General features: G+C 31.1%; 1 protein-coding gene across 5 annotated transcripts in view; it reads right to left on the minus strand.

Annotated features, from left to right (window-relative positions):
* LOC111680253 (kinesin light chain) overlaps positions 1-16509 on the minus strand; it is a 168396-nt gene that overhangs the window by 17965 nt on the left and 133922 nt on the right. Inside the window, exon 5 of one of the 5 annotated variants that reach the window (XM_046952353.1) lies at positions 967-1292. The exons of 3 other annotated variants lie outside the window; for them this stretch is intronic. In XM_046952353.1, coding sequence (XP_046808309.1) covers positions 1230-1292 — 63 coding nt within the window. In that variant the 3' untranslated portion in view covers positions 967-1229. Of the gene's footprint in view, positions 1-966; positions 1293-16509 lie in introns of those variants that run through there. One more of the 5 variants, XM_046952354.1, reaches the window with a different exon arrangement.

The following is a 16509-nucleotide window of genomic DNA, read 5'->3' on the forward strand; positions in this document are numbered from 1 at the left end:
AACAAAAATAATAATTATCATTAATTTACGCAATTGCTTGAATTTTAATTAAATGTCACAAATTTGTCTCAGATTTATATATTATAAAAAATAAAAAAAAAAAAAAACAGTCATATAAGCGACTATTTACATTTTTGTATGAGGTGATAACACTCTTTTTCAGAAAATAAACAAAGAACAGCTGTCATTGCCGCTGTTTGATCTTACGTTTGGTTTACAAGATCAAATAATTATTTTACCAAAATGACGTAAATTATTTGACTTTTGGTGTTCACATTGATGAAACAATGAGAAAATATTTATTTGCCAGTAAATCAATTTGTTTTATGAAAATCATCCGCATTGCTGTTTGTTAACATGAAATATTTTATGTTCAGATTTGACAAACAAAGTTTTTTCAATCGTGTTATATATTAATATTATACACTTTTATTATAAAAATTTAATTTTAAACCTAATAAAAATAGTTAAAATTAAAACAAATTGCCAAATTGTTTTTTTTTTTTTGCATGAAAATATACGATATACTGTGACTGCAAAACATGTGTGTGTTTGAACCAAATTATTTTTGCACTATTTGATAAAACAATACCATCAAATATTTATTCAAGTCTGAACATGAAATAAATATTGCATTTATTTGACGCAACTTTATAAATATTTTATAACAAATATTTGGACCAAATATTTTACAGGTCTGAACTTAGCTTAACAATATTTTTTTTTTATTTCAAAACATTTTTAACAATACACATATAATTATTTACTGAGGTATATAGTACCATACATATAGGCGACAATTGTAAAAGCACTAAATAGCAAATGTATTTTTAGTATTTTTTATGTGTTTAGCTTAATAATATTTTTATTAATAATTTTATCTTAAAACATATTATAAACACGTCTATTTGTTATTTTTTACACTAATTAAAATTAAGCCATAATTAGAAATCAGGGTATTATTATTTATTTTGAAATTGTACTTTATAATACATTTTATGTTTTTAATCGATGTACTTTTAAAATGTTTGTTGAATAAACTTAAATTTGTATAAAATATAGAAAATATACTTGTTTGTTATTGGTATTTGTTTGGCCATTATATTAAATGAAAGATTCCAACAGGTGACATAAATATCCAAGATGAGTTCTGGATTACAAATAGATAAATTGGATTTAAACAATTATGAATCCTGGTGTCTTCAAAGAAGGTGTTAATTCATTACCAATTATGGAAAATTGCAAATGACGAAGTGGTAAATACCCAAGCGGCTAGTGAATTGGAACAATGGCTATTAAAAGATGAAAAGGCTTTGATTACTATTATGCTGTGTATCAAAACATTACAGATAAATCACATTAAGAATTTTAAGTCGTTATGTCAAGCATGGTGTAAGTTAAGGGAAATTTTTCTTCCCAGTGGTCCTACAAGGAAAGTGTTACTTTTTAATGCAACTCAAAATGGAAGATGATGATAACGTTCCTTAATTTCCAGATAAATTTTTTGGAATAATAGAAAAACTGGCCGAAATAAATGTTATAATTTTAGAAGAATTAGTGGTAATTATCTTATTGTAGAGTCTGCCAAAAACATGTGAATCGTTTGTTATTGCTGTCGAAACTCGTGATAGATTGCCAACGTTAAAAGTCAAATTGCAGGCAGAAGGTCAAAGGCTAGCATCTGATGGTAAGCGTACCGATCAAGCATTATCTGCATTTAAGAAGAAACATAATTAAGAATCAGATCAGAAAGCATTAGCAAGTTATGCATTTGTAATAAATCCATAATGCAAGCATATTTGGTGCATTGATAGTGGTGCCACATCACACATGTGTTATGACCGAAGTTTGTTCATCGTTCGTTCGAAGAAGTAGAAGAAGTTATAAGATTAGTTGGTGAGAACACTATAGAATCTAAAGGTAGAGGTCAAGTTTCTTTCAAAAGTGTACATTTTATCATAGAACTGAGGAATAATATGTATGATATGCAAAGTAATTTCATTTCCGTTTCATCTGCAGAATGGTATGGTAGTATTTGATTCAAAAAAATAGTCTTCATAGAAGAAAAGATTTCTTTATTGTAAAAGAAGATGAAAATTCGAGTTTTTACTAATATTCCGAAAAGGAAACTCTTGAAAGATTCGCACCGACAACGGCGGTGAATATATTAGTAAACAGTTCGACATGTATCCCCACACAGAAGAAGCAACACATATTGTCGTTATTTGTCAAAGACTCAAGACTTCAACTACCATAAAACTGATAACCCAATAGAAGGTTTTGTTGATGCGGATTATGAATACAACTGCATAAAACGAGCCTTGATATAATATATTTGAAATTATATAAGAGTTATAGCCCTCAAATTTTGTCGGACCGACTTTGGTGTCAATATGATTATTTATAACAAAAAGTGGGCGGATTACCATTAGGGGGCGTGGCATTTCCCAAATAAATAAAATCCAAAATTCGTTAATCATGGAAACTGTTACAGTCAGAATCTCAAAATATTGCAAATAACTTCTACATGCAAGCTAACATTATGGGCAATAAATTGGCGGACTACCCATTCACCTCCCATATTTATTAAATACAAAAATTCGTTTATCTGGGAATCTAATAGAACCAAATTCTTAAAATTTTGCACGAAGAAATTTAATATTCATCTAAAAATTTTTAAGGAAAAAATAGCGGACTAGGAGGCTTGGATCCGCCATATGAATAAAATAGAAAAGCTGGAATCTTTAAATTTTACTTGAAGAACTTTGACAGTCATCTCTCTTCCAGTGGGGTACTTGGTGCCTCCCATATTTATTAAATACAAATAAATTTAATACAAAAAGGGCTTGATACAAATATATGAAATAAAAACAAAATTTCGTATATCGGAAAAACTGTTAGATAATTAAAAATTTTCATATATAGACAGAAATTGGCAAACTTGAAATAATTTGCTTGGCAACTCTCATATGTAACACTTTGTTAATCTGTAAAACTATTGTAGTTAGAATTTTCTATAGGGTAACACAAACAATATTGTGTATTCCACGGCATTAGGATAGAAATTATTTTTAAGAATAAAAGTATATATTCAATTTCTGCAAGTAAGAAATAAATAGATCATTAATGTATTATTTTAAAATTTAAATAAAATATAATGTCGTCAAATGAAATTATAAAAAGTTTTTAAGAAAAATTAAATTTTTTTAATGATGTATTTTATCGATTGGGGTAGCGAAACACACCAGGTATTAGCTTGTATTATATATATTTTTTAGAAAGTGTAATTTTACTAATTCGATGAAATTCATTTTGATTTCGATACATATTTTAAACGAAGTTTTGACCACTTTTGATCATAATATAATATGATCATGTATAACAATATTATGATAAATATAAAAATATCATGATGAAATATTTTGACGGTATTTGATCATAATATGATATTGTAAAATTGTTACAATAACGATAATATGTTTTGACTACAATAATAATTTTAACCTCAACTTTGTTTTTTCTCTGCGTGCTCTTAAAGAGAATTATATCATTATCAATAAATCGTTTAAAGGCAAAAAATAAAAGTATTAAGATATATGCATTTCACAAAAATGGTTTGTTATTACAAAATATATCACTCTCTGGAATTCGGAATTAGTTGATAATTGACCCAATTGCTAATTAAAGACCCTCTTCAAAAAATCTTCGGATATTCCTATTTTGGTTTTAAATCTTTTAAATTTATTACTTTTTAATCATAATACGTTTTTCATTTAAGAAAAAAGTTCGTGTTCACCGAACTTTGAAAACCGAACAAAGTTCGGGTTAGGCCGTACTTTCAAATTTACCGAAGTTCGGGTTCGGTACCGAACGGAATTTTGAGTTCGGTCGGATTCTAGCAATTATTAACAATAACAAAAAGTATAAAAAACAAAAAAATAATGACAACAAAACCTTAAATAAAGTGTAGTGTTTGTGTATTGTGCATGAGTTTCTCTAACTATCTAATAAGTAAAAGGAGACTCAGTAGCAAAAGAAAAAATGCATACTTTGTCATGAGCTCTCCATACAACAACAATAATTATGATCCAAAAGATCATAAAAATTATTTAAGTGTAAGAACAACAACAAACGAGAAATCTCCTCTCTCAAGTGCGCCAAAACAAGAAAATTGTGTGAAAGAAAAAGCAAAAGAAAAAATAAATAAACAAACAGCAAACGAGAGATCTCCTCTCTCAAGTGCGTCAAAACAAGAAAATTGTGTGAATGACAACGCAAAAGAAAAAATAGAAAAACAAACAACTGATACAATGGTTGATGAAAATAGTAATGCTAATGTGAACAATAACAATATTAACACTATAAAAACCATTAATGATAAGGAATGTCAATCAAGCCCAAAGTCAAAGAATACTGGTGCTATACCAAAAAACAATCCAAATACATTAAGCTCGCATAAAACGGAAAATATCCAAACGAAATTGGAACCAAATCCAAAATAGGCGAAAACAAATTCGGTAAGTCAAAATCGTTTTGCACTCCTTGATATCCAAGATAGTGAAAAGTACCATCCATGCCTCTAAAACACCACAGGCCACCTCCGCTCTATTTGCGCGAACCTACCACATATCTATTGGTTAATAAGTTGTCCCAACTTGTATGCAAAGAAAATTTCCACTTAGTCTCCCTACGCAAAGGAAACATTCAGGAAACAAAAATACAGACTTATTCAGAAAAGTCTTTTAGAACAACAGTTGATACTTTTGATTCTGAGAAAAGAAATTATTACACATATCAACTAAAAAGTGCAAAGGGTTTGGCAGTAGTTATCAAAGGTGTAGACAGTTGTGTACCAACTGATTACATTAAAAAGGCGCTAGAGACTGAAGGTTATGAAGTGAAGTCCATTCACAATATATTTAACAAGGACAAAATTCCTCAACGAATGTTTAGAGTTGAAATTACGTATGAAATTAAGTATCCGAATTCCGTCAGAATTCATTACGAAAATCTTATGAAAGTTTGCTGGGAATTCGGAACTCTTTGTCTGAGGAAATTCGGAAAAAAATCGTTACGAAATGCGATGTAAATTCCTGGGGATATTCTAAAGGAATTTTAGACAAACCTGATTTAAAGTCGGACAAATGTCTAATACCATACCGGACATTCTATCGACATTTCGTACGAAAGTCTGATCAAACATAAGAAAATCTGATAAGTGTCCGATAAAAACCAGACACTTCGTATAAAAGAGTACAAAAAAGGTGTCCAAAAGTGTGGTAGATTTTAAACGGAGATGGACTACATGTTTGAGCAAAGTGACAGAAAGCACTATAAAAACGTTAATGGAAGGGTTTCCGAAAAGGGTTCAAAATTTCATCACTAGTGATTAAAACTATAAAAATATTTTTTTTTTTGTAAATTGTAATAATAATTTGAATCAAATAAAAAAAAAATAAAGCTGTAAGTTTAGTGGTTTCTTTTTTATAAACATATATGTATGTTAAGAATTTTTCGATCTCACTCAAAAATTTATAAGCTTCCATTATTCATGACTTCTTAAAGGTGTATAAATAAATAATAGAAACTTATAGATTTTTTTCAAAATTAATAAAAATAAACAATAATACGTATATATATTTAAAATTATAAAATTAAACCATAAAAAATGATTGTGTATTAAAAAAAGTTTAAAGAAATTTAAACAATAATCATCACATATGCAGATGTTGTTTACATGATTTCCAAAGACCAACTGAGAAAATAAAAGAAAACAAAAATTAAATTCTCTTTTAAAGTACAGTTGACGAATTTCAAAATATAAACAGATAATGTGCAGAGTTATCGCAAAGTTTTCTTACAAAAGTACTAAAAATTAGAACAAAATGACCGACCAAAAAATATCAGAAAATGTGCAGACTATTCTTTCGCTTAATTGTCCGAGCCATTTTATATTTTACTTCAGAAAATGTGCAGACTATTCTCTTTCATGTCTAAAGAATAATATAGGAATAAAAAACAAATTGTCCTTCGCCAATGTGTAGATAAGTCTCATAATTGTCGTAACACTAAAATTCCCTTTAGACAATGTGCAGACATGTCTGATGTTAATCATCTAATCTTATAAAAACTTTGCCGATTATTCTGTAAAATATTTAAAGGAAATTTATATTATTCGTTAAATATTCTGAAGTATAAGAATTATTTCAGAAAAATTCTGACATCAGACATGTCTGAAAAAATTGTTTACTGGATACTTTTAACTCTTCACAATTGAAGATAGTTTAAGATATCTTCTTAATCGCAAAATAACTGTAGAGGAACCCATTAAACGCAGAGGTCCTCCTCAATGCTTAACTTGCCAAGAGTTCGGTCACACAGAGCTTTCTGCAAATTACCATCTGTTTGTGTGAGATGCGGAGACATCCATAAAAGATAAGATTGTTTCCACCCAAAAACAGATAACAATAAAAGTAAATGCAGTAACTGTGGTCAAAATCACACTGCTAACCATCGCGGATGTCCAGTATATATACACATGCAACAATCAAATAAGCTTCTAACTTCCCAAACCTTCCAAATACTTCTGGTGCTCAATATTGAAGTATCACAAACAAAAGCAATCAAAATAAATCGTATGCCCATACGACAAAAGAGTTACACAGTGGGGCAGAATGGAAATTTTTTGGAAATAAATCTGGCATTTCTAAACGGCTGATCCGATCGGGATAAAGTTTGGCGTGAGCGTAGCCAAGGAGTATTCGAGTTTGAATTTTGAAGATGAACCCCGCAGATGCCCCAGGGACGGAGCTGTGGCGGCTCAAAGTAGGAAACCTACAACATGTGAAATTTTTAAACTCGTGCCATTTTTTTTGTTTTTCACCCAAATACAAAGATTTTTATATTTTCTGAAAGCGCTCGACGAGATCTTGAAAAAACATGCTTATACTTATCTCTTATAATATCCGAGTTATAGGCATTTAAAAATTTATGATACAAAATTTACCATACCTTGGTCCGCCTTTTTAGAATACCGGGCGTAATTTTGGACCAAATGGACACAAAAAATTTCAGATCAATATCATTTACAGATCCAAAAATTTAAAAAAAATTTTAATTTAAAAATTCAAAAAATTTTAGATTTTTGCCGTTTTTTTGCCCAAAATGTGTCTTAACTCTTTTTTTAATAAAATAAAATTTTCCTTTAAGAACATATAACAATTTTATAGTTTTCTAAAAGGTATCTTTAGGCAGAACGCTTTGGCGTAAAAAACTTTTCCTATTTTTTGAAAATGTTGCCACTGCTTCCTTCCGAATATGACCTATTTTTTTTATCAAAACTTCAACTTTGGGCGACGTGTTCTAAAATCCCAAAGCTGGGATCAGAAAACTGAAAGCAGTTTTGGAAACCTCATTATGTTTTCTATTTACTCCAAAAGTATTTTCCCAGCCCTGAAAGAAATGTGGACCCTATGGACAAAAATGTAAAAAATCCCATTTTTGGGATTTTCATTCCTATTTTTGGGACTTGCGGGATGCCCTTTGACCTTTTCAATTTTTTTTTTTTTCATTTTCTTATTTGAAATGACAAATTGAACAAGCGTTGAATTCATTGAGTTTTGTTCATAAATAAAGATTTTGTCATATATTACATATTTGTTAAATTCCTAAAACTATGATTTATATCAAAATTTTAATAGTGTCGCAGATAGCTACAACAATTTAGTCCATATTTATCCCTTAATATCTTTTTTTAGTTAGATATGGAAATTCTCGACCCTTTACAAAAATTTCAAGCCAATATCTCAATTACATTCAAAAATATGTTCATTTAAACATGTGTCCTTAATTTCATCTTTTTCATATTTTAGTATTAAGTATGACAGAACATACATTTGGTGTTGAATAAAATATTTGGACAATTTTCATAAATTATTAAGTTAATTATTTTATTAAAGACTATAACATTGTATATACAATAAAAAATTATAATTTTATTATGAGCCACGCACAACAACACCTAAATCACCCCACACAAACCACCTTTTTTATTTGAACCGTTTATCTTAAACATAATACAATTAATTCTTACAACCTATTTATATAGCTAATTCCTAACACTACTTATTTTCTATAAAATAATCTGTCATATCGGTATACACATCCAGAAGGTAATATAAGTCCTTTAAATCTTCCTCGTTTTGAGATGATAGAGTTTCATAACAAATCCATCTTTTTCGCATAGTTGAAAGAACAGGATCAGAAGATAGAAGTAAACTATTAAAAATATCATCATTCTGTGATTGCCTGGAGCATTTTCTTGAGCTGAAAAGTTGAACATGCTTAAAATCTCGATTCCTCGCTTCCTGGGCTTCTTCTGTTAACTCTCCAAGTGGAAGAATATTCGATTCAATTATTATTTGACCATGACACAATACTTTGTGTACTGTTGGTGTTAGTTCCCTCCATGGATACAGAGATACAAGTAATTTACAAATTTCAGATGTATATTCCCCAAATCGATTTCTATTAATTTTATGTTTACTATTCAGTGCCATTAAAATAGTGTTAACTCTTCGAAGCAACTCCTTGTCGATTCCAGTTATTTTTGAAGTAATTTCAAAATCACGAAAAAACCTTCTCGCCGTATTACCGTCATTTGTACTACCGCAACTTGGAAGTGGTTTGTCGATGTTTAATCCCATCTGCACTTTAAATTCTTCTTGGATTCTGCTTTTTTCCGCAGCTCTCAGTTCTTTCAATTCTTCATTATTTTTTGTTGATTTAGTAAGATTCTCTGGCACACTTCTATATATGAGGTCGTATGCTATGTGTAAAAAGTAATCCAAAAATCGTATTCTGGCATGAAGTGGTGAAATTCCGAAAGACAGGACTTCTTCATTAATACTTCTGCTTTTGTTTATATTTGAGAATTGCGACTTTTTTTCATTACATATTGAGCATCTCCAGATGGAAGAACTTTCTGTTATGGCATTGCTGACCTTTCCATCAATCATTGTTAAGCTTAACTGATATGATACGTTAATAGAGAATTCCTTTATTTTTATGCAAATGGGCTCCAGTGCATTTATTTCATCTTTTAAATATTCCACTAAATCTTTTGTTGTTTTCTTTGACTCCTTTATATATTCAAATCCAATGGGTCTACAAAAATTGTTTGAACCCGGAGTTGTATTGATCCATATATCTTCAAATGAATTTCCGATGCTTGACAATGATGGATTAAGGGAATATAAACGAATTCGTAATGACACTAATGATGACATAAATACACTTTTGTAGTCTGCTAATGTCCGACTTCCACAAGCTTGTTTGTATTCTGGAAGTGCTGATAAACCGTCACATCCCCACTTACACATTAAGACAACATCACAGTTATGAATTTTCCTTAGTTGGTCTTCTGAAAAGTCTGACACAATTCTTGATGCTGTTTTTTCCAGCAAAGATGATATATTAATACAAGCTTCCACATCATTAACAGCAATAGGTGATGGTAGGATAGTTTGTTCTTTTTTCCTGGATCGCCTTGTATGATGGTAATATATTGTGTCCTTTTTCATGCAGAGCTTTCCTTAATATTTGGTACTTATTTCGACTGAGACCCAGTTCCAACATAAGCGCTATTGCTTCCTCTTCAGTAAAATTTGATTGTGATGTTGGAGTTGGTATACTTTCCACAATTCGCTTAAGTCGTTTTGGTGATGCATTAGGAAGAATAGTTGCAATATGTACGGCATCCATAGGTTGGTTTTCCTTTTTCAGCATTTCGTTAAATGTATCAGCAATTTCCTCATTTGAGACTGAAAAAAGTTTCTGTGTAATTGAGATATTGGCTTGAAATTTTTTGTAAAGGGTCGAGAATTTCCATATCTAACTAAGAAAAGATATTAAGGGATAAATATGGACTAAATTGTTGTAGCTATCTGCGACCCTATTAAAATTTTAATATAAATCATAGTTTTAGAAATTTAACAAATATGTAATATATGACAGAATCTTTATTTATGAACAAAACTCAATGAAATCTTCAACGCTTGTTAAATTTGTCATTTCAAATAAGAAAAGGCAAAAAAAAATTGAAAAGGTCAAAGGGCATCCCGCAATTCCCAAAAATAGGAATGAAAATCCCAAAAATGGGATTTTTTACATTTTTGCCCATAGGGTCCACTTTTTATTCAGGGCTGGGAAAATACTTTTGGAGTAAATAGAAAACATAATGAGGTTTCCAAAATTGCTTTCAGTTTTCTGATCCCAGCTTTGGGATTTTAGAACATGTCGCCCAAATTTGAAGTTTTGATAAAAAAATAGGTCATATTCGGAAGGACGCAGTGGCAACATTTTCAAAAAATATGAAAAGTTTTTTACGCCAAAGTGTTCTGCGTAAAGATACCTTTTAGAAAACTATAAAATTGTTATATGTTCTTAAAGAAAATTTTATTTTATTAATAAAAGAGTTAAGACACATTTTGGGCAAAAAAACGGCAAAAATCTAAAATTTTTTTAATTTTTAAATTAAATTAAAAAACGTATATTTTTGGATCTGTAAATGATATTGATCTGAAATTTTTTGTATATTATTTTGTTTTCTAACTAACAAGAAAAAATTGAGTCCATTTGGTCCAAAATTACGCCCGGTATTCAAAAAAAGCGGACCAAGGTATGGTAAATTTTGTATCATTAAATTTTTAAATGCCTATAACTCGGATACTATAAGAGATAAGTAGTATGTCCAAGCATGTATGTCCAAGATCTCGTCGAGCGCTTTCAGAAAATATAAAAATCTTTGTATTTGGGTGAAAAACAAAAAAATGGCACGAGTTTAAAAATTTCACATGTCGTAGGTACCCTACTTTGAGCCGCCACAGCTCCGTCCCTGAGGCATCTGCGGGGTTCATCTTCAAAACTCGAATACTCCTTGGCTACGCTCACGCCAAATTTTATCCCGATCGGATCAGCCGTTTAGAAATGCCAGATTTATTTCCAAAAAATTTCCATTCTGCCCCACTGTGCGTTAGCCGAATTAATGCAAAACAAACATCTAGTGCACAATATAGAAGTCTTTCAATTAAAAATAATAAAAATTTCCAAACAAAGAATGAAAATAATACCACGTTATTTTCATATGCACATGCATTAAAAGAGGGTGTATCCGCACCAGAGAAACAAATTCTCAAAGCTCTATTGAGAATCTAATTAAAACCATGAACAGTTTCATGGCAAATATGCAAAATATGTTTCAACAATTAATGCAGAACCAAAGCATGCTCATGCAGATCCTGCTAAATAAGAAATGAACTCCCTAAGAATTTGTTTTTGGAATGCAAACGGCCTTAGCCAACACAAGAATGAAGTAAAACAATTCCTGCTACTACAGGAAATTGGCGTACTACTCGTCTCTGAAACACACTTTACCCTAAAGAATTGTTTCAGAATTAACGGATACTACACTTACGATATAAGTGGCAGAGCCTGTGGTGGAACAGCCACCTCTATAAATGTACCTAATAACAAATTTATTATTCAAAATATATTGTCCTCGTAGGTATAATATTAATAGAGGACAGTTTCTCGATTACCTTAAAACCTTGCACCGAGGTTCATAGCAGCTGGTGATTATAATGCAAAACATACATTTTGGGGCTCTTGCCTCATTACTTTCAAAGATAGACAATTGCGAGAAGCTATATCGCATAACTGACTAGATGTCATATCTAGTGCCCAATCTACCTAGTGGCCTACAGACCTCAATAAGATTGCCGATCTAATTGACTGTAATCAAAAACATAAAACGATAATTTATTTCAGTGATCCCTTCACTGGACCTCTCGTCAGACCTCTCATACAGTTTTAACGTTACTAGAAACCCCAAATAAATTGGAAAACTATTGTTCTTGTTTCTCTAACAAGAAGGCGAACTGTTTAAAGTATAAAATGTATGTCAGCCCCAAATAAATTGGAAAACTATTGTTCTTGTTTCTCTAACAAGAAGGCGAACTGTTTAAAGTATAAAATGTATGTCAGCTCACACTTGCCACAAAACATTTCATTGAAAAATGACCATTAAATACAATCCGCTGTCGATATAGTTACGGATATCTGTCAAAGTTTCTACACCTCCAGTCACCTTGGGGTACTACAAAAATTCGAAATGTCCTAGGAACATTGAGTCTCTAATAAAAGAAAACAGAGCACTCAACAATCACGATCTCCAAACATAAAGGTTAAACTTATTCAGTGCCAAAGCCTTAAAAAAGTAATACGGAATCTAATCTGAGAAATTATCTCAAAAACTTAGACTCTACTAAGAAAACAGAATATAATCTCTGGAAAGCTGTTAAACATATGCAATGCCCTATTGCATATGAGTCACCCGTACGCATCCAGAATGGTCAATGGGCAAAAAATACGTCAGAATGTGTTTACTGAAAATGATACAGATTCTTCTATTAGTGCTAACATTATAAATAATGTGGTTCCACGCCCAATAAAATTCCGGTTCTCTACCGTAAAGACGACAATCAAATGTCTTAAGGCAGGAAAATCACCTGGTATGGATAAAATTACTTCCACGATGATAAGTAACCTGCCCAATTCAGCACTGAGAATTATTTTGTTTATCTTTAACTCGATGCTACGTATTGGATATTTTCCTACCTCATGGAAAGAATCCGAAATTGTTATAAACCAAAACCGGAAAAGATGTCACTCAAGTGACATCATACCGTCCCAGTAGCTTTTGTCTATATTCTTAACGATAATTGCATTATTCCTGACCATCACTGGTTTCAGAAGAAAGCACAGCACTATCGAAGAGGTACATCGAATAACTACTCTTATTCGGAAGGCCTTCGAGAGCCTGTTGTCTATATTCTTAACGATAATTGCATTATTCCTGACCATCAGTTTGGTTTCAGAAGAAAGCACAGCACTATCGAACAGGTACATCGAATAACTACTCTTATTCGGAAGGCCTTCGAGAGCAAGTAATATTGCTCAGCGTTATTAATAAATATTTATCAAGATTTCGATAAAGTCTGGCACGATGGATAAAACACAAAATTATCACATTACTATTACCTGCGAATGTTCACAAACTTCTTAAAAATTAAATATATGAAAGATTTTTTCAAATCAGATCTAAAGATGTGATCTCTTCACGTCGAAAATTATCTGCTGGAGTACCCCAGGGAAGTATTCTAGGTCTGTTCCTATATATTTTATATACTGCAGAATTGTCAACGAGCGCTCTGACTCACACGTCTACATTTGCGGATGATACCGCTTTTGTAAGCATACAATAGCTTCTGAACAACTCCAGCTTCACATCGCAGAATTGGAAAAGTGGCTGGACAAATGGAAAATAAAGGCCAATGCAACAAAATGTACTCACGTTACATTTACTTTAACGTGAGTACATTTTTATATTGTTTATCTGTCATCTCGTACAGATAAAAAATATAAAAATTCCTAAACAAAGCCATGTGAGATATCTTGGTATTGCCGCTTAACTTGGACTCACCACACTGAAGCCAAGGTTACACAAATAAAATTAAAGTCAGCTCAAATGTACTGGCTAATTGGACCACGGTCAGCTCTAGACTTGGAGTACATAGTGATTTTGTACAAAACAGTTATAAAAGCGATATGGCTATACGACATTCAACTGTGGGGAACAGCCTCCTCGTCTAATGTTTAAAAATTACAAAGAAAGCAGTGAGCACTGTTAAGGTCAATAACAGGTGCCCCGTGGTACATATAACAATTTTATAGTTTTCTAAAAGGTATACAATTCCTAAGGTAGACAATTCGTAATTTTTTACTTTGGAATACCTGTATCGGAAATGACAACTTTTTAAAACTTTTTGATGTAATAAGTAAACTTCCCAGATTTTAAGTACCATATTTAATAAATCTACAATGAAGATTACATTAAAGTACGAAGAGTTGTGTTCCGTTTTATGGAGTGTATCTTCAAAAGGGGCAGAAAGAATTGAAGACATTTCAAATTATATAAAAACTACATATAGTAGAAAAGTAGATAAAAATTGAAAACTTTTTAAAACATTTTGATGTAAAAATTAAGTCTGTGGATGGAAATCAAAAGAAATTTCGGTCACAAAAAACATTTTTTAATCTCAAATGAGGAAATTGCTGATACATTTGACGAAATGCTGAATAAGGAAAACCAACCATAGATGCCGTACATATTGCAACTATTCTTTCTAATGCATCACCAGAACGACTTAAGCGAATTGTGGAAAGTATACAAACTCCAACATCACAATCAAATTTTACTGAAGAGGAAACAAAAGCGCTTATGTTGGAACTGGGTCTCAGTCGAAATAAGTACCAAATATTAAGGAAAGCTCTGCATGAAAAAGGACAAAATATATTACCATCAAACAAGGCGATCCAGGAAAAAAACAAACTATCCTACCATCACCTATTGCTGTTAATGATGTGGAAGCTTGTATTGATATATCATCTTTGCTCGAAAACACAACATCAAGAATTGTGTCAGATTTTTCAAGACCAACTAAGGAAAATTCATAACTGTGATGTTGTCTTAATGTGTAAGTGGGGATGTGACGGTTTATCAGCACTTCCAGAATACAAACAAGCTTGTGGAAGTCGGACATTAGCAGACTACAAAAGTGTATTTATGTCATCATTAGTGCCATTACAAATTCGTTTATATTCCCTTAATCCAACATCGTCAAGCATCGGAAATTCATTTGAAGATATATGGATCAATACAACTCCGGGTTCAAAAAATTTTTGTAGACCCATTGGATTTGAATATATTAAGGAGTCAAAGAAAACAACAAAAGATTTAGTGGAATATTTAAAAGATGAAATAAATGCACTGGAGCCCATTTGCATAAAAATAAAGGAATTCTCTATTAACGTATCATATCAGCTAAGCTTAACAATGATTGATGGAAAGGTCATGAATGCCATAACAGAAACTTCTTCCTTCTGGAGATGCTCAATATGTAATGAGAAAAAGTCGCAATTCTCAAATATAAACAAAAGCAGAAGTATTAATGAAGAAGTCCTTTCTTTCGGAATTTCACCATTTCATGCCAGAATACGATTTTTGGATTACTTTTTACACATAGCATACGACCTCAAATATAGAAGTGTACCAGAGAATCTTACTATATCAACAAAAAATAATGAAGAATTGAAAGAACTGAGAGCTGTGGAAAAAGCTGAATCCAAGAAGAATTTAAAGTTCAGATGGGATTAAACATCGACAAACCACTTTCATGTTGCTGTAGTACAAATGACGGTAATACGGCGAAAAGGTTTTTTCGTGATTTTGAAATTACTTCAAAAATAACTGGAATCGACAAGGAGTTGCTTCGAAGAGTTAACACTATTTTAATGGCACTGAATAGTAAACATAAAGTTAATAGAAATCGATTTGGGGAATAACATATGAAATTTCTAAATTACTTGTATCTCTGTATCCATGGAGGGAACTAACACCAACAGTACACAAAGTATTGTGTCATGGTCAAATAATAATTGAATCGAATATTCTTCCACTTGGAGAGTTAACAGAAGAAGCCCAGGAAGCGAGGAATCAAGATTTTAAGCATGCCATCACAGAATGAAGTTATTTTTAATAGTTTACTTCTATCTTCTGATCCCGTTCTTTCAACTATGCGAAAAAGATGGATTTGTTATGAAACTCTATCATCTCATAACAAGGAAGATTTAAAGGACTTATATTACCTTCTGGATATGTATACCGATATGACAGATTATTTTATAGAAAATAAGTAGTGTTAGGAATTAACTATATAAATAGGTTGTAAGAATTAATTGTATTATGTTTAAGATAAACAGTTCAAATAAATAAAGCTATTGTACTAACTGATGATATTGTATTAAATTGTGTTTTATATTTCGGTGGGCGGGAAAGGTGGTTTGTGTGTGTGTGATTTAGGTGTTGTTGTGCGTGGCTCATAATAAAATTATAATTTTTTATTGCATATACAATGTTATAGTCTTTAATAAAATAATTAACTTAATAATTTTTAAAAATTGTCCAAATATTTTATTCAACACCAAATGTATGTTCTGTCATACTTAATACTAAAATATGAAAAAGTAGAAATTAAAGGACACGGGTTTAAATGAACATATTTTCGAATGTAATTGAGATATTGGCTTGAAATTTTTTGTAAAGGGTCGAGGATTTCCATATCTAACTAAAAAATTGTTGGAGCTATCTGCGACCCTATTAAAATTTTGATATAAATCATAGTTTTAGAAATTTAACAAATATGTAATATAAGACAAAATCTTTATTTAAGAACAAAACTCAATGAAATTTTCAACGCTTGTTAAATTTGACATTTCAAATAAGATGCAAAAAAAAATTGAAAAGGTCAAAGGGCATTCCGCAATTCCCAAAATAGACACGAAAATCCCAAAAATGGGATTTTTTAAATTTTTGCCCATAGGGTCCACATT

The sequence above is a fragment of the Lucilia cuprina genome, chromosome 5 (genome assembly GCF_022045245.1).
Source record: "Lucilia cuprina isolate Lc7/37 chromosome 5, ASM2204524v1, whole genome shotgun sequence".
In the NCBI taxonomy this organism is placed as follows: domain Eukaryota; kingdom Metazoa; phylum Arthropoda; class Insecta; order Diptera; family Calliphoridae; genus Lucilia; species Lucilia cuprina.